We start from the raw sequence: 22,060 nt of genomic DNA, 5'->3' as shown, positions 1-22,060 counted from the left end.
AAAGTGTTTTTTTTTCCCTCTTGTAATTTTCTTTCTTTCAATTTCCTGTTTTACAGCTTTGACTGAATGCAATTCATTTGCAATTTCATCATGTGCTGACAGTATGCTGGTGACTGATGATGACTCTGGTTTGATTGATGGAAGGAACTGAGGATTCTGGGACAGGAGGAAATAGTTTGGGTTAGAAGGAACTAATATAGGAATAGTAGCTTCACCTGTTTAAAAAACAAAATAACTCATCTCTCCAGATTTATTTTTGCAACATCAAGAGCACAGTATAGACCTTATTTCCATTTCCACTTAATAATATTACAAAGTAGGTAAAGTGGTTTCAGGAAAATCTGTGATTGAAAATCCAATTATCTTGGCTCCCAAATTGATCACTTTATTGAACTTTATGCCTAGGGGAGAAACTCTTTGTTGAAATAAAATTGCTGCTCTGACTTAAAACTTACTTCTGTGAGTTTATGAAATTGGTCCCAGTTGGGTAATTCATATAATCCAATGTTTCTTCGAACTTGGAAATCTGAACATATATGATACTTCAACCCCCCAAATTCCCTAGCATTCTGGCTGAGGGATTCTGCGAGTTGCATTAAATGTGTTGTGCTTGGGAAAAAAACACTTGCAAAAAAAAATAAGTATTTATGGCATTGTAACCTGCCCATTTGCTTGATAGTGAGATGGGCAACATATAAATTTAACAAATAAATAAACAAATGTTAAGGCAAATAAATAGAAAAATCCCTATTTGGAGAAATGCATGTGGAAATGTGTATGAATTTTCATGATATTTCATCCGCAAGCAGCATTAAAAGTAGGCAAGTGACATAGATATGAACATGGAACAATGTTAAGCTTGAGAAAAATAAGTCAATGGTCTTGCTTGGAAGTAGATAGATTTGCCCATTCATGTCCTAGTACTATATGTAAAATATGTTATCACAACCAGTAGATTATCTACATTAGCCTAATGGTTTTAGAGTTTAATTAGTTGCTGGGAAAATCTAATTTTCAGCTCTTCCAAGAATAAGCTCTTTTGATAATTATTTAAGGGAGATAATGTCTTAGCAGTAAATCTTTCTATCTTTTTCTTAGTACAAGTGCATTCCAACGGACTACAGTCTTGGGCAAGAATGTTGAATTGGGTTGAAAAGAAAAATAAGTTCTGGCCAGAAACCTCTTGAGTGCAGCTATTCCTTTTGCTTTTGTTTTACATTAAGTACATCTTAGTGTTGCAATCTAATCTTGAATTGATTTGTTATGTTTTGGAGCCTGCTTTAGTCCAAGTTAAAAATGGAAGTCAACATTTTTCAGATTCCAGGACTTGGAAATTTAGGGTATTTTTCTTGTATACTGAACAAAAGAGAAATCTTCAAGGCTGCTGTGATTCCTCCTCCAATAATTTTAATTATTTTTATTTTTTAAAATTTATTTAATTTTTTTTACTGGATGTTGGAGGTATGCTGCTGGCCCTTGGAGATCTCTGCTCTTGTCCCCAAAGAAATCTACAACTTTGGGAAGTATTGGGGGCGGGGGTGGAGGTCTGAAGCCAAGTAATTTAAGCCAAGAGGCGTCTCTTGCATGGTTCAGTTGCCTGGGGCCATTGTTGTCTGGCTCTTGCACACAACTTGCTGGGTGGTAGTTCTCAGGTTTTGTTTCTTTTGCACATGTTAATATAGACCTCTGAAAGCTAACATTGCTTTGTCAGTGTGGAGAGCTAGGACACTAATGGGAAAAAGATGTCAGCTTGATACCTTGACCTTTGCTAAGCCATATTTCACCCGCCTTCCAAGGCCAGTCTTGTCTCTTTCTCCCTCTGTTGTTTCTTTTGCCACAAAAAAAACCTAAAGTTGATTGTTAAGTATGGGATTCAGGGTGGTTTGTTTGAAAAGGTAGCCAGAAGTTTTTGTGTGTGTGTGTTTTTTTTTTAAGTACTCTAGACTATTAAGTCTACTACTACTAAGATGAAAAAAATGGAATAAAATGTTTCTTCCTGTACAACCTTACTCTGGACAATCTGATATGAAACTAGATAAAGCCATTTCCCCTAACTTGCCCCCTTCTCTACATTAAAATTGTGTTGATGTGTTGAGATATCTCAGGGCTATGACATTATATTAGAGCAACATCTCCCAGAATGGATGTCAAGAGATGTTGACAATAGATCAAAGTATGAGGTTATCCCTCAAGGCGTAATCCATTCAGCCTTCCCTGGGGGCCCCCTCAAATGATTTAATTACAGCCAGTTGTAAGAGCATCTTAGTGACCTTGCTTTTTCAACCAGCACTGGGTCTGACTGGATGGACCCCTTTGACATCCATCACTCTGGCCCCAAACCTGCCATCCAACTGGGGAGCAACCGGGGCCACCTCCAAAGGCTCTGAGGAAAGCTGAAGAGACCATTTCTCACTGTCCTCAGAGACGCTGAAAGTTTGGTCTCTCCTGTTGTCACCCAGGCATTGTCAAATGGAGTAGTACTGACAGGGTGTTTAGCAAACATTTAACCCCAGGAAGCTTTAATAGCTCTTTTTGGCATTATTAAATAAACATTTCAAGAAAACGAGAAGGCTGGTGGAGGAAATGGAGAGGGAGAACTAGTTTAAGCTTTCCAACAATCGGGGCTAGAGTAATTATGGGCAAGGAGTGCTCTGCCAAGCTACAATGTCTGTGGAGTATTTCGAGACGTACCACCACACTTTGAAAACATGCGTTCCTCCGAGAGTGTTAATGTGCAAAGGGAGCAAGATCAGCGCAGATGTTTAGTCTACAATGAATGTTTCAAGGTCAAAGACGTTACAGACTGGGCAATGGGTATTGGGTGCTCTGTATCCAGCTATAATCTTCTCTTCACTCCTATTGGCATGGAGTTCATTCTATTGATTATTATTCAGTACAGTTCCAGTGCATGTAGAGGTGTAGGAGACACTGGAGAAGGTCTGTGCTTTAGCAGTTCAAGTCCTACTACCGCATGACAGAGTGAGTTCCTACCACTTGCCTCAGATCCTTCCAAACCAGCAGCATGTATATATCATCATTGTTGTCATTGTCATCATCTTTTTATTAAATGCACAAAACACAAGATCGGTATTAAAGTACAAGGTTAAAATGTGGGAACTAAAAAAAATAAACAAAAGGGAGACAGAAAAGCTTCATTGGAATGTGTGTAGTTGTACATATGTATGACTATTTATGTGATCTTAAGGAAATATACAAGTACTTCAAATATCCAAATGTGGCTACAAAGGTCATGATGATCACACTTGCCCAGAAGGAAGATTGCTTTGAATTTTAAGACCCTCTCCCATTTAAAATCAGTTTAAGCATCTAAAAAATGCCTCTGCTTTGTATCTTGTTCTTCGCCTAGAATGTATTTAGGCAGGATCACTTGGAAAGGGAGGGGTGGAGAAAGATTTATTTTGCTACAACTTTGCTCACCTGGTTTGCTCTGTTTTTGCGTGATGCTCTATTAAACCCATACCCTTTTATATTTATCATTCCTTATCTCTCAAGCTGTTTGTCTGCTCTGTAGCTGAAGTCCATGATAGTTTCTGCAGCCAATCTGTCTACAGCCCATGAGCTCTTTCAAACACATTTCAATCCTTTTCATTCTTCCCCCAGTTTAAAAATACCTTCCCCCCCAAAAAAACCTGTCAAGTTCCATCTAGCTGACCAACCAAAGAAGAACCACATGGATTTTAGACAGGCATCTTTAATGCTAGTCTGGGATAGCAGATAACCTTGAAAAATATAAGATTACATTTGCAGGCAAACTTATAATGAGTTAGTTAGTTTTTTAAAATGCTTCTTTGCCAGTCTCTCACACCTATTTGTAGTAAGCGAGCCTTCTAACAATTTGTGCTTATTATTCAGCTGTTGTACATAATGCAAACATAATATATTATATGCAATATATATATATATATATTGATTGATTGCTGTACAAGCAGAACATCAAATACTTTCAAGGGGCTAATCTTGTCAGTGAGCCAAGCCAATAAAGCAACTAGCCCAGAAAAGCAGGTAGTCAAAGTGATGGATTCTTCAATGGTACAGATGTATTTGTAAACAACTTTTGGAAGACTGAAGCTTAACTCAAGTGCTGGTGATTTGCTCTAAGGCCACCTATGACATGGCAGTAGGGAATATCCAGAACTGCCTTGCTAACCGCGATTGTGTCCATCTAGTCAATCAGTTGAAATTCCTACCTTGTAAGTAAAGGAGAAGTGTGTGGAACAAAAAGCAAGCCTTTCTGCAACTTTTGAACTTGCTGTGTCCCTGGAGGGATCCACAGTCCTCCTTGCCCTTTTTTGTATCTCCCAAAAGCTCTTAAGACCATTCTATTTTTCAGTGAGGGAGTCGTGTCTTTGGCCCAGATGAAACATTTTAAAAGCCATAGTCTTTTTCTGAGTAGTGGCAAGATGGTTAGAATACAGTATTGCAGGCTGACTCTGCCTACTGCCAGCAGTTCGATCCTGACTGGCTCAAGGTTGATTCAGCCTTCCATCCTTTTGAGGTCAATAAAATGAGGACCCAGATTGTTGGGGGCTATACGCTGATACTGTAAACCAGTTAGAGAGGGACGTAAAGCACTATGAAGCGGTATATAAGTCTAAGTCAGAGGTAGGCAACCTTGGCTCTTTTATGACTCATGGACTTCAACTCCCAGAATTCCTGAGCCAGCCATGAGTCATAAAAGAGCCAAGGTTGCCTACCCCTGTCTAAGTGCTAAACCAATAACAGTATATTGGCTTTCATTGTTTCCTTGACATCTGAGAAAGAATGATTGAGGGCTAACTTATAAATATTGTAAATAAATTCACATTTGAGCAGGTTTGCTGTAATATAGCAAGATTTGGTGCTCTGGGGAGATTTCAGCCATTTTTTTGCCTCCAAAAATATTATCTAAATGGGTGGTTGGAGACAGGGATTGTGGATGATTTTGAGGAAATGATGGGCATCTTACCATTCACAGGACTCAGGTGGCTGAACCTTGTCCTGTATTAACCAATGGTGAAGCCGGTGGGAATTATAATTTAGCAACGCCTGAAGAGCTACAGGCACAACTCACAACTGCAACAAGACTTTTCATTGCTAAGCAAACAGGGGAGTCACACTCAATTTTTCAATTACTTTTTTGTCACAGTTGTTTAGTGAATCATGCAGTCGTTAAGCAAATCTGTCTTCCCCCACTGACTTTGCCTGTTGGGAACTGGCTAGAAGGCTGCAACCATGAAAAATATATGCTGGCTGCCAAGCATCCCCATTTTGATCATGTTGACTGTGGGGATGCTACAACAGTCTTAAGTGTGAGGACGGTCATTCTTTTTTTCCAGTGTCACTGTAACTTCAGTTGCTAAATGAATGGTTTTATGCTGACTGGGGAATTCTCAGAGTTGTAGACAACTTCTTAAAGTTGTCAAGATTGAGAAATGCTGGTATAAACACACACACACACACACACACACACACACACACACAGTCGTAGTATCTGATAAAATTGGTTTTGTAACAGTACAAAAAGAGTCTACACACTCCTTAATCCCTATTTCAATGTTTCTTCAGCCTCCATCCACAGATTTTTCTTTCTTTTTTCAAGCTAATTTTTTTTTTAAAAAGGGTGGGAGAGAGTTGACAAGCTTCAATTTGGCTGTTGCTATTCAGATTTATTTTTAAACAGCTGATTAAAACACTCCCTCTTAAAAGGCCATGCCAGTTGTTCAAAACACAACAAACCTGACATAGAAAATGTCATCTTTGAAGGAAAACAAACAAGCCATCCAACTTCCCGCCCCCGCCAAAAAGAATTCATAAGGGACTGGTTAATTCAGCAACTTTAGTTAAATGAATACATAATTGAGGAAACATTCTACAAAAACAAACACACATACTTGCTCTGTCTAAAGTTGTACTCAGAAATGGCAGATAAGCCATTTCAATATGATACAAATATGCATTCTTGTTTGAAAATGAAAAGCAGGGGATTTATGTTCCAGGGTCAATATAAGAGGAAGTTGATACAGACTCCATATTGCTTTGCTGGCAGCTAAACACGCTGTTGAAATCTAATTAGTGTAGTTGTTTTCATTAGCACTGCAGAAAAGTGAACCAATGAATCAAATCACAAGCCGTAAGTGTCAAGCACCCTCTGCAAGAACACACTATCCCTTTTTAAGTTGGTTCATATCTCCTTTCCCCTGGAATTTCTGCGGACACAAGTGTTATTCTTTGAAAGCCAAGTTAGAGTCAAGCATAGCTTTCTATTCTAGCCTTCTTTTTGTGCCCCTTTAAATCTTACTCCCTTTCGTAGCCAACTACTTTGGACAATTTGGCTGATTTGCCTTCAATATGCCAAGCCTACCTTCAATCTCATACCTCTTTGTGTACCCCAGAAGCAAACGATCGCACCACAGAATGGGTCAAAAATATTGTGGTGATGATTACTTAGAAGCAAAGAGGATCAAAACTTCATCTGGGCATGCAGAAGTCAAGAGAAATAACAACAGATTCATCTTGGGGTTAAGGTGGTTCCTTCGAATGAGTTTCATTGCTGGGACCCTCCATGAGTGGCGTGGGACCAGGAGATCTAGAGACCATGAATTGAGGAAATGCTATTTTAGACAAAACCACATTTCTCATCAGAAAGCAATGGTTTAGGAAGAACAACTTGGTCAAATAATAGGGGAAGGGAAAATAAACTCTTTGCATGAAACATTTACTGAAATGATGGGATTAGACCTAATCAGCATTCTTAGCTGGATCAATGATTTGAATCAGATCCATAACCCCTAATAGAGACTAATCAGAAGGAGTTAATTGGAATAAGGCCGTCAGAACTGGCCATGCTAGGGAGAAATGAGATTGCATCTTTGCATGTCTTTCTTCTTCTGAAGCCCCAAGGTCATTTGATAGTCAGTGCTGGGAATCAAGAGATTACATCTTCCAGGTATGCTGGAGATTTGGAATTCCCAATATTTGTACTACAGGGAATGGAAGGAGGCTAGGTATGGCATCCCAGGAGCAGATTCCCTCTCTTGTCAATGGCGTATCTTAGGAAAATTGGAGTCCTGAAGGCCATTCATAATCCCATTCGTTTTTACTTGGAAGAACTTTCTGAGATGAGTCACAAATCACATGTTATATGAACCCAAGCTATATGTCACAACATCCAGATGGTTAATTTGTCCAATAAAACAGGCCATTCCCACTGGACTTGAAACAAATTCAATTCTAACCCATATCCTCCATGCAACCCACTAAACCTTTATCTGGTTAACAAATCACATTGGTTGTGTATCCTTAATATGTAATACCCAAATGAACCATTATTTGGCACCTTGAGATGGTTTGAGGGACCTTGATGAGGCACTAACAATGATAGATTCCCATAAGCAAGCTCAACTATTACCTAACTCCATTTTAGCCTAGTCTAGCAGTTGTGTGAATCTACTATGGACAAGAGAGTAATGAACTTTGTTAAAATAAGGCAAGAATTAGGAAACATTCTTAATTTTATAAAATAGAACATCAGTTGGGAAATAAGCTTCATTGCAACACCACCAAAAGACAAGAACTTTTGAGGATGGGGATAGAATTTTGTTTTTCAATTGTCAAGGAACTATCTTGTTCTTTCAGATATGCATCTTTTCTGTACCTTTTTGTGGTCATCTTATGACATTCCCAATCCCCCAACTGTCTGAAAGCCATTGTTTTAGCCAAGTTTTAGAATCTTGATAAAGAGGGAAAGCACAACAAAGATGCAAAGTTACAAGTTGGAAATGCATTGATGAAGCCAGAAACATCTGCGCTAACTTTTATACATCGTGGCTTATTTGAAATAACAAGGAATATTGTGCCCATTTGAGGAAAGAGTGGAAGTCATTGTCTGGGAAACAGGACATTGGCCAGGAGTAAGAAAACGGCAAAATAAGGGTCTGGCAGCAAAACATAATTCAAACAATTGTTATATTGGCTGAGGAACAGACTCATCTCTTTCTCAGCTTACAATTATGAGCCAACTTCCTGCTTTTCCCCAATATCCATGATGGATAGCACCTGACAGTATTTCAAAATAAGACTGGAAAACAAAGCTTGTGTTGTTGTTTTTTGCCATCAGTGGCCTTCTGCAGAGGATTAACTTGCTGCAATAGCCATTTGGAGTTTGAAAACCTCACCGCTGATTATGTTACGCTGATTATGTTAGAACTTCGTGCAAAGATACCAGAATAGTTTGAAAAGAATGCAAGATTCCTTCAAGATATATTTCTCTCCTTCTTCAGTGTGGCTATCTTTAGAGAAAACAGTTAAGAGCAGAAAAATGAAAACAGAAGAGAGCAGAACTTCTTAAAGGCACAGACGTCCAGTTCACTCACGTCTCTATAGAGATTTAAAATCTCACATTTACCCACAAAAATATCCACTAATGAAGAGGCATATGGAAACAAGGGGATGGAAATCCCAAGGAAACCTGCAAAAAGAAAGCTACCAAATACAAAATTCACAGAGAGTCATTCATGGAAAGGACTAAGGATCTTGCTCCTTTCCATAATCTAAGTCCATGCAAGGCTGAAGGATAGCAATGCGCAATATTTGACATCTTAAGCAAATGGCTGGAACAGACCCATATGAAATTTCATTGTAGTTCTATCAAATTATGGCCAAATATCAGCATTTGTAGCAAAAATATTGCCAGGTATGAGAAATGTCCCTATTTTGAGGTTTTCTTTGGTTTTCCACATAAGTCCCAAGTGTCCCATTTCTGGGAAGATGTTTATGCCAGATGGATCACCTTGCAAGGAATGAAAATTTATGCAAGCAATTATATTTCTGCCGCCAAACCCATCCAGTCCAGGATGAAGTTGGGGAAGCTTATGTCAAGGGCCACAAATTTCATGTATGTAACTCTATAGGTGGGGTTAGGCGAGCAGTGGACAGGAAGAAAGATGGTAGGATCATCCATCTTTTCTTTTTCTAGCCACCTCTATACTCTTTCCTACCTCTCCCATTTTTGTTTTCAACTCACACAGCCCCCAAACCCAAATTAATTACAGAAACTAGCCAGGAGTCTGCATAAAATTAGTCTCAGTGTCACCAGAGACCCCCGCCCGTGGGTTGTTCCTCCCCCATTTCTAGAGAATGGAGTTGCCAGCATTAGTGCTGACTGATCATGTGGAGAGCCTTTGCAAGCCTCCCATGGTTAATGATATTCATAAGAGTGCTATTCAGAATATTCTAGGTAATATTAGAGTACAGAGAAGAGCAACAAAGATGATTAGGGGTCTGGAGGCTAAATCATACTATGAATAGTTGAGGAACTAGTTATGTCTAATCGAATGAAAAGAAGGACTAGGGTAACATGATAGCAGTGTTCTAGTACTTGAGGGGCTGTCACAAAGAAAAGGGACAGAACTTATTCTCCAAAGGACCTGAGGGCAAAACAATGAGTACCAGTTGGAAACTGAGCAAGAGGAGATCCAATCTAGAATGGAGGGGAAATTTCCTGACAGTGAGAAAAATCAGTGGAAGGGCTTGCCTCCAGAAGTTGTGGGAACTCCATCACTGGAGGTTTTCAAGAAGAGACTGGGCAGCCATTTGTCTGGAATGGTATAGGGCAGAGGTAGGCAACCTTGGCTCTTTTATGACTCGTGGACTTCAACTCCCAGAATTCCTGAGCCAGCATGGCTCAGCTTGGAAACCTCTCTCTTTCCCCTCAGCATGGCAGGCTCAGGAATTCTGGGAGTTGTAGTCCACGAGTCATAAAAGAGCCAAGTTGCCTACCCCTGGTATGGGGTCTCCTGTCTGAGCAGTGGGTTGGACTAGAAGACCTTCAATGACCCTTCCAACCCTATTATTTTGTGTTTAATTTCTTCTATTGAAAGAACAGGCTTTTCATTGCCATTCTCAGTAGGATGCTATTACAGACGTCCCTTATTTAGAGCTTCTTAAGGTTCTGACCAGCCATTATGGAAGTCAATATGGATTATTTATGGGTAAATAAACCTTTGATATGATCTTGGATTCCTTTTTTTAAAAATAAAACACACAATGTCTTCCATTCAAACTGAACTGATCTTCCTCAAAACTTGGATTCATCCCTCTTTTATGGTATCAATAGCTGACAAAAAAAAAAAAAAACAGCCACAGATGCCAGGACTCTGCACAACTTTGGGTAGTTTCTATTCTGCTAGTTCTTGCCTCAGAGGAACTTTGGAATTCATTCATCTGTAATCAACTTGGAGAAAAGTTTCTTAGAACAACAACAAAAAGCTCTTGAGAGGTCATTTCTACAAATATAAACAAATGGGAGCAACCAGAGGCCCAATTTAGGATGGATTGAAGAGGAAGAAGAAGTCTGAAAACCTCAAGCTGTCACTTTACACCTAGATCTCTCTCTCACATAGGCAAAAATCCCACATGGCCATCATATATCAACATCCTTGACAGTTCATAGGCCAAGCAGCTGACATCCCTGTGCAAAGGTGCCCCCAAATTTTAATTCCCTGCAATAAAATTTATCAGTTGAAACACAATCCCGCGAACTATCCTTATATGACTTTTCCACTTTTGTTTACTGGGTTATTGGAGAAACTGAACACTCCTTTCCATTTTTTCTTTCTGCCCTTCCCTTATTTAATTATTGGGGGTGCAGAAAGAAGAGCATAAGGATTAAATCATCTGTATCCAGATCTCTACAAATTTTCAAGTGGTTCTGGCTACATGTTCACGTTAGCAACTTCTGCTCAATAGGCAAAAACTCCATTCATCTAAAGAAAACATCTTCCTTGTGATAAAACCCACTAGCATCACCTGAATGAATGCTCCGGTTACTGTCCTAGTAATTTTCTTGCTACAAACACACACATCCTTCAGAGCCGAGTTGAAACAATCTAGGGTTGTTTCCATTTCTTTTTGTTTCTACAATGTAGACAGACACCTTGGCTAGGCCTTGCAAAAAATGCTGATAAACTAAGTGAAGATTTACTGTGCATTGTCATTTGTTATCATTGTCACTATCACACAGTGGCATCATTACACAGCCAAATCCAACTGGCTATGTAGCACTGGGACAGCATCATATGATCCCTGACTAAAATGGACCATCTACATGGAGCTAATCCAGGACAAAGGATGAAGCAGGACTTGGGGAACGGTCCCTTAAGAAAAAAACAGGTGAAATGTGATATATACCGTATTTTCCGGCGTATAAGACGACTTTCTAAACCATGAAAATCTTCTCAAAAGTCGGGGGTCGTCTTATACGCCCAGTCGTCTTATACGCCAGAAAATACGGTACTATTTTTTTAAAAGTCAGGTCTATCTATCTATCTATCTATCTATCTATCTATCTATCTATCTATCTAATCAGAAAGCTACAATAGATGTGCTACAAATGGCTGATTTTTCTGGTTGGCTGCAGAGAGATCTGGGCACAACCCCCCCCCCCAAAAAACTATATAAATATATTTGCATATTTTGAACATTCCCTAATGAGGATATAACTGGGTCAGAGACATTGGGAGGGGTGCAGAAAAATTAAAAAATAGCAGCTGCAACCATATGATCGAAGCCCTATCCTTTTTTATGTGTCAAACGTGTCAAAAAAGAGGGTGGGACTTTGATCACATGATCACAGGTGCCATGTTTACTTTTTTGCCCACCCTCTTCCTCCCCCAGTGGGTACCCCTCAACTGGGGATGGGTGGAACAGAGGAACGGGCAAGAAGAACATGAGAAAGCTCTAAAGGCACAAATGGAAAAGAAGGCGGAAGCATCAGTATCCACAACGGTTGAAGAAGCCAAAATGTACTTGAACCACCCAAATCAGTCTGTGCAAGTTCAGGGCCTGTTTTTTATATATATTTGTTATATATATAAAATATAAAAAAAATTAAAATTTTATTAATGAAAAAAAATATGAAAACATGTCCCTTTTCTTCCAGCCCCAGCCAATCATTTGAAGACCGATTGGAACGTGGAACATTCTGGAGTCTTCATCTTCTTCATGAACTTTTTGAATTCCTTATTCTTTTTATCCCACTTATGGATGGCCGTCAGCAAATACTGGGTTTTCACCTTCCGGCCCATTATGAGAAACTGGTGGCTGAGGTTGTCCAGCTGGTGGCAAGGACAGTCTGCCCCGTTCTTGAGATACAACACGAGCTTCTTCAGTTCTTTCTTCTTGATCGTGCCCAGTTTCAAAGGCTTTTTCTTCCTGGGGATGATTTTCTTGTCCCCGTTTTCTTTCTTTACCTCCTTTATTTTCATCTTCAGGGCTGGAAGGGAAAAGACATTCAAACAGGAGAGCCAAGTTAGTCAGTTACAGAGAAAAAAGAAACCACACTGGGAGCTATAAACCACACTGCAGCCAAGCTTACAGCGGAAGAAGGGATGTTTGTTGAAAATGGGGCTTCCATAATCAGGTATCCTCCAAATGGCTGACATTTCAACTCCCCTAATCTCCAGGAGGATTATGGCAATGGAAATCCAACGTATCAACCCAAGAAGCCAGATGTAAAACAAAACAGTATTTATGAAGTTGGGCTTAAAACTGTCTGTGCTGGAAGAGAATCTGGTGTTAATAACAGAATAATAGAGTTGGAAGGGACCTTGAATGTCTTCTCGTCCAACGCCCTGCTTAGGTAGGAAACTCTATACAATTTCAGGTGAATGGCTATCCGATCTCTTTTTAAAAGCCTCCAGTGTTGGAGCACCCACAACCTCTGGAGGCACATCGTTCCACTGATTAATTGTTCTACCTGTCAGGAAGTTTCTCCGTGGTTCTAGGTTGCTCCTCTCCTTGATTAGTTTCCATCCGTTGCTTCTTGTCCTGCCTTCAGGTGCTTTGGAGAATAGGATGGCCCCCCTTCACATCTCTGCTCTTACTACATATATTTTCATTAGTTTAATGTAATAAAATTGGTTGAGAAAGAAAAAAAAAGTTGGCTTTGTGGGATCTCAAGCTAAAATGGAGCAGGTAATTCTGTCATTGTTCAATGGAAATCCTTGCACTTAATAGACAAATGGTTGAAATGGGTCTAAAACCCTCTTCCAAATTCCTCAACGTTCCCCATGGCTTCGTCTGCTTCCCAACTCTTTCCAGATGCCTCTTCATAGGTTTCAGGGCTGTGTTGTCTGTGCTTTTCAATAATCTAACACTGGTGGGATCTCAGGTCTTTGCACTTAGTCCAACTCTTGGTAGGGGATGTTGTCAATACAAGGAAAGCTGACCCCTGAGCTAGACCATGTGAGCAGTCCTGTGGAGAATACACAGAGGACTCTCAAGTGTTCCTCCAATACATGTAGTTAGGAAAGCTTCATGTTTTGTCATTGCTCTCCAAAGCAATGGTCCCTTAACTTCACTGCCTGCTATTATCGGGATTCTCACACCCTATTAAGCCAAGATTTACTTGGCCATTCATGTTGAAGAAGCCAGAACTGATGTGGTTTGTGTTAACATACTAAGCCAAAGTGCATTATGATTTAGGATCCAATCTGGGTTGTTCACCAGGACCAGAGGTTTAGTCTTCCAAGCTTACAGACTCATGCTGGAACCCATCCTTAGGGAATTTCTCTCTAGCAGAATGTGTGCTTTGGGCTATTCCAGGGGTCCTCAAACATGGCCACTTTAAGACTTGTGGACTTCAACTCCCAGAATTCCCCACTGGCTGGGGAATTCTGGGAGTTGAAGTCCACAAGTCTTAAAGTGGCCAAGTTTGAGGACCCTTGGGCTATTCTGTGTCTGGTATTTATATCGCTCCCTGAGGATGGGATCCAGCACAAGTCCAAAAGCCCGGAAGACTAAACTCTGGTCCCAGTGACCGATCCAAAACGGAGCCTGCAACATTATCTTGGGACCCGTATATTCACCTTCATTTGTGCATTATGATTTAGCAGAGAATATGAAGGAAGTTATATTTCCTCCTGAACTGAACTGACTGAAAATTATAGTTTGAATTGACTTAGGATGACCAATTTACAGATGTTCAACTTTGGCACTGACCTATTTGACTCCTGTACATTTTCTAGTTTCATCTGTCCATCCATTCCTTTGGCTCCCAAGAGACACTCACAGAGACTCTGATCTGGTTTTCTGATTGGCTGCATTGACTTTGATCCTTCTTTTCTCAATCTAGTCTAGTGCATCTGGTAGGAATTCAGCCATTGTAGCTGGGAATTCTGGGAAATAGAGCCCAAACACATCTGGAGGCTACTAGGTTGAGCAAAGAAGAATGAATCCCTGGGGGCACCAAGGACCATTAAGTAACTGTCTGTGGAAAACAATTTGGAACTTTCTCCTGGAAACTTACAACAGCCCACTCCCCAATTCATATCTTATGAGGGACAAAACGGGGTTTCAGTCCAATCAACACAGATTGGAAATTGGCATTTAGCCTGGAGTTGCAGCTGCCAAAACAAATATCTCCCTTCTGCTGGAACCCAACTTTCTCATCAGTCCAACACACGTTCTCAAGCAACTTCTCCCAGGTGGGACCCAGTGTATAAGTGATGGACTAGATCAGGTCCCATTCAGACCTGTTCCCATTTATCCACATCTCTGGAGTCCAGTCTTCAATCTTCCCCCTTATCTAGGCCATTATTCAACCACTTCAGCAGACTGCTGATTTACAGCATCCCAAAATAATGACATTTCCAGCTGGGTGGAATTACAGAAAGAGAAGGCTGTGCCTGTTGACATGAACGTAGAACATAGAATAAACAGAGTTGGAAGGGACCTAGGGAGTCATCTAGTCCAACTCTCCACATGAGCAGGAGAGTCTATACCAGTGATGGAGAACCTTTTAGAGACCGAGTACCCAAAAACCGTCCTGCCCGCTCCACCCCTGCCCCTGCTCCATCCCCCCACGCTGCCTCCGCTATGCCCCACTCAACTGCAAGATCACCCACCGCCTCCACAGCCCACTGTAGCAGATCGCCCAGGCAGCCCAGCAGCATCATGGCAGCCATCCCCTCCGCTGGTGCCCCGCAGCATCATCTACGCGTGATGGGGCGTGAGGCCGGAGTCTTGTCCCTGCTGCCATGTGCTTGGCTGTGCTGTTCTGTGTGGGCCATGCCCGAGGGCGACTCTCCTCCAGGGGGCTGCTGGTGAGGGGGCCGTGGGGGGGAGGCGGGGCTGGGGCAACGTGCCCACAGAGAGGGCTCCGAGTGCCGCCTCTGGCACGCATACCATAGGTTCGCCACCACTGGTCTATACCATTTCAGACAAATGTCCTGTCACTTCTTAAAAGCCTCCAGTGATAAGAGCACTCACAACTTCTGAAGGCATTCTACTAGTTGATTCTTCTCATTATTAGGAAATTTCTCCTTAGTTCTAGGTTGCTTCTCTCCTTGATTCGTTTCCATCCCTTGTTCCTTATCTTGCCTTCTGTTGCTTTAGTAAATGGTTTGTCCTCCTCATCTTTGTGACAGACCCTCAAATACTGAAACACTGCTGAATGACCATGAGCTATAAACTCCAGACAGCAGAGACAATGCTGAAAGGCGTTGGGATTAACTTAAGCCATTTTGCAGCTTCCAAGGAAAGACCAGTCCCAGTTCTCCATTCTCTTTACTGGGAGTTGAATCTCCCATTAACGTTACCAATGAAAAAAGTAGTATTATATTGCCAGGTAGGGAACAAATCTGCAAATTCTAGCCATTTTCTTCTCATCTGGCTTGGGATTTCTGGGAGTTGAAATCCACAAAAGTTGCCAAGGTTGGACACCTCCAGTGTAGATGAAAAATATCTTTTCAACAGCACAAGCCTCCCCCCATATTCAAATCTACCAAAGAGGGATCTGCATATGCACTGACAGATATCACTGGGATATCACAACTTTGTCCCTTCTTGTCATCTTTCCTTTACTTCTGCGATCAACAACGTTTGCAAGTTTGAGGAACAGTCCAACATTCCTTTTAAACTTATGGTCCAAAGGCAAATGAAAAGCCAGTTGCTCACAAGGAGCTTTACCCTTTTCACACATTAACTTCAAGTTCTTGCTTAGAAAAAGACTGCTCTCTGTCTCCAGATGTACAGTATAAACACCCGCTTCTCCTAAAGGAAGTTTCTTGTCCAACAAGACCCAATGAATGAAAAATCATTAACTCCCTGGAATGATCCATCACAGAGAAAACAGTCTGTAATTACTGCCATTTTTCACAACCCGCTCCAAACACAAACATTTTTCAAAGCCATCTCTTTTTTCTGCTGAATGCACTTTGGCCATTCCTAGGACGTTTTTGGCATTTCGACAGAGGCTCTCCACAGGCCTCTTAAGGCAACAGGATGACCAAAACAACTCTCTTTGACTTGCCTGCATGCCCAAGCAGAGATGGCAGGCTGGCTGACATCCAGGACTACTAGCTACTGGATCTGTACAACTACCATGGGCTTTCCAAAACTACAGACTAACGAAATCCAAATCTTAAAAATTGGAGGCAATTTTCTCTCCACCTGGAGGAAAAAAGATGTTTCTGTTACCTTCATAACTGACTTGCAAGGTTAAGTTTGGCTGAGGCATCTTGGATTATTATTATCTTTTACCCATGGGACAGGGGGGGTCTTGGGGGGGAGGTCAAATCCAGACTTCAGTCAGGAGCTGCAGAGATTAGAAGCGAGAGCCAGGGCCATCTGCCACGTGAAGTGTCCCCAAACCCCTCGTATAGGGTCCAGGGAAAAGTCAAAACAGAAATGCTTCTTGGAGCAAATTTCGCTTGTCCTCCTCCCAAAAAGAAAGCTGCCAAGAGATCCATTAGATCTGCAAGATAAGGAGGCTCCGAGCGACTTACAACCCGGTCAGAGAAGGGAGAAAACAAAACCTCGTATTGATTTCCCTTTCAGCTTCCTTGGTAACTTGAGAAGGAAAAAGAAAGCCCACTGACTGCAGCTGAGTGGCAGGGACAAAATGAAAAGCTTCTTCTTCTGAGGGGAGGCAGTGGCAGAAATTAGATCTCAAAACTCTGCTTGCTGTAGTGCAGGGGTCTTCAAACTTGGCCCTTTTATGACTGGTGGACTTTGACTCCCAGAATTCCTCAGCCAGGCACGCCTGGCTGAGGAATTCTGGGAGTTGAAGTCCACAAGTCATAAAAGAGCCAAGTTTGAAAACCCCTGATCTAGATGAAAGACATCTGATCTAATATTAGTTTTAAGGCTTCTCTAAGTGGGCTGCATTCCCACTTATGATGTATGAGTGGCATCATATATCAAATAAACGCATCATAGTTGCATTCAACTAATGCACTAAATCCTAGTATTTTTCTGGATTTGTACACTATTTTGGCCCTAAACTAACAAATCAAACTGGATGTGCACCAATCACTAAGCAAAAAAAAAACCAACCCACCCATAACCAAACCTGATCAAATTTAGCATGGTATGCAAAGGTTGCTGGAGAAGACTTCTGCGAGTCCTCTGGACTGCAAGGCGTTCAAACCGGTCAGTCCTAGAAGAGATCAACCCCGACTGCTCTTTAGAAGGCCAGATCCTGAAGTTGAAACTCAAATACTTTGGCCACCTAATGAGAAGGAAGGACTCACTGGAGAAGGGCCTAATGCTGAGAAAGATTGAGGGCAATAGAAGAATGGGATGACGGAGAATGAGGTGGCTGGATGGAGTCACTGAAGCAGTAGGTGTGAACTTCAAGGGACTCCAGAAGATGGTAGAGGACAGGAAGACCTGGAGGAACATTGTCCATGGGGTCGCGATGGGTCGGACACAACTTCGCAATTAACAACAACAACAAATGCAAAGGTTGCTGTTGCTGCTCTTTAACAGAGTCAATTGAGTGTGTTGTATGAACACAGCCAAGCTCTTTTCCAGTTGGAAGTGGTATTAAGACTTGGGCTTGTTTCTTTGGCTGGATGATTCCATAAAAGTGGCTCTACTATCTTGCCTGACGCAGGATTATTTCCCCGACTCCAAGTCTGAATCACCCAAGGTCCATCCTAGGAATTCATGCTGTTGCTTTCATTACCTATTCTAAAACTGCTGTATCAGAGGACTGAATAAATCCAACTGCTGTATCAGAGGACCGAATAAATGCCCAGTCCATTAGCCAACAAGCCCTCAAGAAAGGGAGTGAATGAAAAGACCAAGTAAACAGGACACTTGAAATTGTGGGGGTACTCAAGTCATGAAGCCCCAATCTTTCCCCCAAATCCTGACCTTCTATCAGCCATCTTCTGCAAATTTGACTTGATCTGAACGGGTTAGCGATGATGTGAATTGTAGTCCAGCACATCTGGAGGGCCTCAGTTGGGGAAGACAATCCTACAAGGGACGCATCGCATCGAGTCACGTTGCATTTTTTTTTTTCTATCCTATCCAAAATATCCTGGCTTCTCTTTTCCATCAGAGCTATGGCTGCTTTCCAACAGCGACCAATGTTTTGTCTGAAAGAGGCCTCCAGGCTTCCATCATAAGCCAAACCAAGAGGGACCAAGCACAGCTTCTTGAGCTGCACGCCCTTTGTACAATCAGATTTGAATGGCACAAAAAGCAGGCAAGGTTCATTTTACTCATTATTGGGGATATTCTCCAAAGGAGGACAGGAAGCAGGGGGAGGCAGACGAAATCACCCCTGCCAACTCTCTCCCGTTCCTAACAATGTAATCTCTCCTTGCACTGATTTGGCTTTTTCCCCAGAATTTTTTTTTTTAACCTGCTAGTTAACATTGTTTACCTTGGTGGAAATTCAGGCGAATTGCGAGTCTGAATAGATTAAAAGTTAGGTCCAGCGCCAAACATAATTTTTGCCTAATTACATTCCTGCCAGGAGATATCATTTGATTAAAGACGTGACAAAAGAATTAGACAGTCTTTCTGGATAGCCTCCCCCTAAAGTTAAGGACGGCCCTGTTTTGTGGGACGAGGAAGACATGGCAGAGACAACCGCAGTGTTCTATACCGGAGTCCCTTTCTATGGGGTTATTACTGTTTAATATATGGCGTATCGTACATGGACTAGAGCAATATATATTAACATTTCAATGTTAATAAAATATAAAAGTTAAAAAGGTCTATATTCAAATGTCAATGTCTAGACCAGAGGTCTTCAAACTTGGCCCTTTTTTAATTTGTGGACTTCAACTCCCAGAATTCCTCAGCCAGGCACGCATACCTGGCTGAGGAATTCTGGGAATTGAAGTCCACAAGTCATAAAAGGGCCAAGTTGGAAGACCTCTGGTCCAGAGTCCATCTAACCATTGAAGCACAGCATCGTTTATATTAAAAATAAATCAGATACTGGACCGATATATGTCCTCAGCTTACAGCTGGTCACGATGTGATCTGCAGTATGAGGTGGCACTCCTGCAGTTACACTGAGGGGAGGATACTATGCCCCATTTATACAGAGAGTATAAATATATATCTGTGGTGTATGATTGTGGCAGTGATTTCTCCGTGCCCAGGTTGTTCAGAAGCGTAATGTTCAATATATTCTGTGCATGAGCCCAAGCATGCTACAAAGGTTCTGTGTTTTTCACAACTACCAATATTGTTGTTGTAGGCCAGTGATGGCGAATCTTTTAGAGACCGAGTGCCCAAACTGCAACCCAAAACCCACTGGGTGGGCGTGGCTGTGGTGGTCATGGTAGACTGGGTGGGTGTGGTCACCTCGATGTTGCTCGTGGGGAGGGATGCCTGTGGGGGCCGGGCAGGGTTGGGGGAGATCCAGGGGATCTCTGGCAGGTGGAGTGGTGGGCAGGAAGCTCATCCTGTGGGGTGAGTTGAGGCAAGGCAAGGCAGGGCAGGGGTCCATTGTCGCAGGGCAAGGTAAGGCAGGGGCTGGGGCAGCTGCTGCCTGATACCATCGGCCCCCGCACACAGAGGCCAGCAAGCACATGGATGCTGGGATGCATCCAGCCACGTGGGACCTTGGCGACTTAGCAGACAGCTGGTTGAAGAAGGACGGTTGCCATCTCCGGGGCATGGTGCGTGTGCCCACAGAGAAGGCTCTGAGTGCCACCTCTGGCATCCATGCCATAGATTCGCCACCACTGTTGTAGGCTGTCTCGCCTTCTCTTAGTCTAACTCTCTCTTGCAAATGTCCCCCTTTTTTTCTTGTACATTTGATGGAGCCTGCAAAACAGACGCTCCATTCCTAAATATTTTATTTGGCCAAGTGTGATTAGACACACAAGGAACTCATCTCTGGTGCAAAAGCTTTTAGCGTACATGCAAAGCAACAGAATAATCATAATCATAAAAGCCAATAAGAGGAGGTAGTAAAGAAGATAGTAAGAAAAATAAATAATAATGCTACAGCCATACTACATGGTAAACATAGACATTAGACAGCACTGCGAGAATTAGGTGTTCAGCAGAGTGATGGTACAAGGGGAGAAAACTGCCCCTATGTCTAGTTGTTTTGACATGCAATGCTCTATAGCGCCATCCCTAGGGGAGAATTGAAACAGTTTGTGTCCAGGATGTGAGAGGTCTGTAGATATCTTCTCAACTTTCTTTTGCACTTTTACACCATCAGCCAAAGCATGCATTGGCTGATTGTGTTAAAGACAGCAAAGAACAAACTTTGATGCAAGTTAAAAATTGGAACTTATTGAATGTACAAGAAGCAGAACATGAGTATTATAATAATAGAAACATGAATAGAATGCTGGCAAAGAAAAGCATTACATAGTCTGTTTCTATAAAAGAGCTAGAGGGGGGAAAAATAAAGATAAAACCTGGTAATTGCTTACAACTGGAACATAAAAAAAGAAACCGAAGGCTTGATTTTGGCTGCACAACAGCAATCTATTTAAACTAATATGATCAAGGCCAGAATTTTAAAAAAATCATCAAATGACAAAGTGCAGATTGTGCAAAGAAGCAGAAGAAGCACTAGATCATACACTCATCTCATGCAAGATCACACAAACTGATTATAAACAATGACATAACAGATGTACCAAAATGGTTCACTGGAACTTCTGTAAAAATTATCATGAAGCTATATGGAAAAATACCATATGAAACAGAATCGCTGCTCAACACAGAAGCAGGATATTTCCATGGAGTTTGGACTGGACAAATGTGCTACTTTTACTATTTGTAGATAGTAAACTGGGGAAAAAATATTGTAAACTAAAGAAATCAAGATGCCCTGTGGAAATAAAATCAGGAGACTAGGTGAAGAAGATCAATACAAATAACTTTAAGCTGAATCATCAAGCATATCGAAGTCCAGAAGGCTAGAAGTGAAATCACGAGAGTTAAGGAGATCTTAAAGACAAACTCAGTGAATGAAAAACCATCAAGACAATTAAGACCTGGGCAATTTCAGTCCTTAGAATAGTGGACTAGAACAGAGTAGTGGAGATGGTAGAAGGATTGGGATTGCTCATGTGTTAGTATTGACCGCAATATACTGCAATTCACAGGAAAGTCTACTAACTCGTACATATTTATTCCTCTGAGGAGAAACACATAGTTTCATGCGTTTGTACTGCAAAAGAAATTTGGTCAATTCCCCACACTCGCTGAAAAAAAGAGATCAACATGAGATTATGTTTGGTTCTTATAGACTTGAATTCAAGCAGCCTTTGTATTGGAAAAGTCACAAAGTAAACTCCTGGGGCTTCATCACTGGACATACAGTAGAAGTTTCCTTTGCAAACTATCTCTGGACGTACTTTCTTACATGACAGCATATTACTGAAATTTTAAAAGGGGTGGAAAGAGTCACATGGGTAAGAGAAAGCAGTATCCAGGCAGGAGCAAACAGCTGGGGTGCCCTAAGCAAATAAAGGCTCCATGCAACGAAGGAGGCCATCAGTCACAACTCAGCCTGATTGAGTGTTCAGTGTCTACAATAAGCACAATTTAATCCCTCAACTCAGATACTGTACACCCATCTCTAACAGGTTTTCCAACCAAATTGCATAAACCCTCGATTTACAGAGCTTAACAGATTTTGGATGCAAGAAGACAAAATCTGGATATCCCTTTCTCTCCTATGAGTCTGGTATGACAAGGTTTACTATATGGAAATAAATTGACATGGGGGTCCTATGTTGACCAGATAATCTCAATAGACTCAATTAGTGCTATTACATCTAAA

At 41.5% G+C, this 22,060-nt stretch overlaps 1 protein-coding gene across 1 annotated transcript in view; it reads right to left on the bottom strand.

Annotated features, from left to right (window-relative positions):
* Nucleotides 1-9,731: 9,731 nt before the first annotated feature.
* SFRP1 (secreted frizzled related protein 1) overlaps nt 9,732-22,060 on the bottom strand; it is a 30,330-nt gene continuing 18,001 nt past the window's right edge. The window contains exon 3 of the mRNA XM_039354299.1: nt 9,732-12,271. Coding sequence (XP_039210233.1) covers nt 11,949-12,271 — 323 coding nt within the window. The 3' untranslated portion in view covers nt 9,732-11,948. The remainder of the gene's footprint in view (nt 12,272-22,060) is intronic.

This window comes from Crotalus tigris, unplaced genomic scaffold (assembly GCF_016545835.1).
Source record: "Crotalus tigris isolate CLP2741 ecotype Arizona unplaced genomic scaffold, ASM1654583v1 scf7180000018549.3470463, whole genome shotgun sequence".
Taxonomy (NCBI): Eukaryota; Metazoa; Chordata; class Lepidosauria; order Squamata; family Viperidae; genus Crotalus; species Crotalus tigris.
Note: the sequence above shows the minus strand (reverse complement) of the source record. Positions and strands in the feature narration are given on the sequence as shown.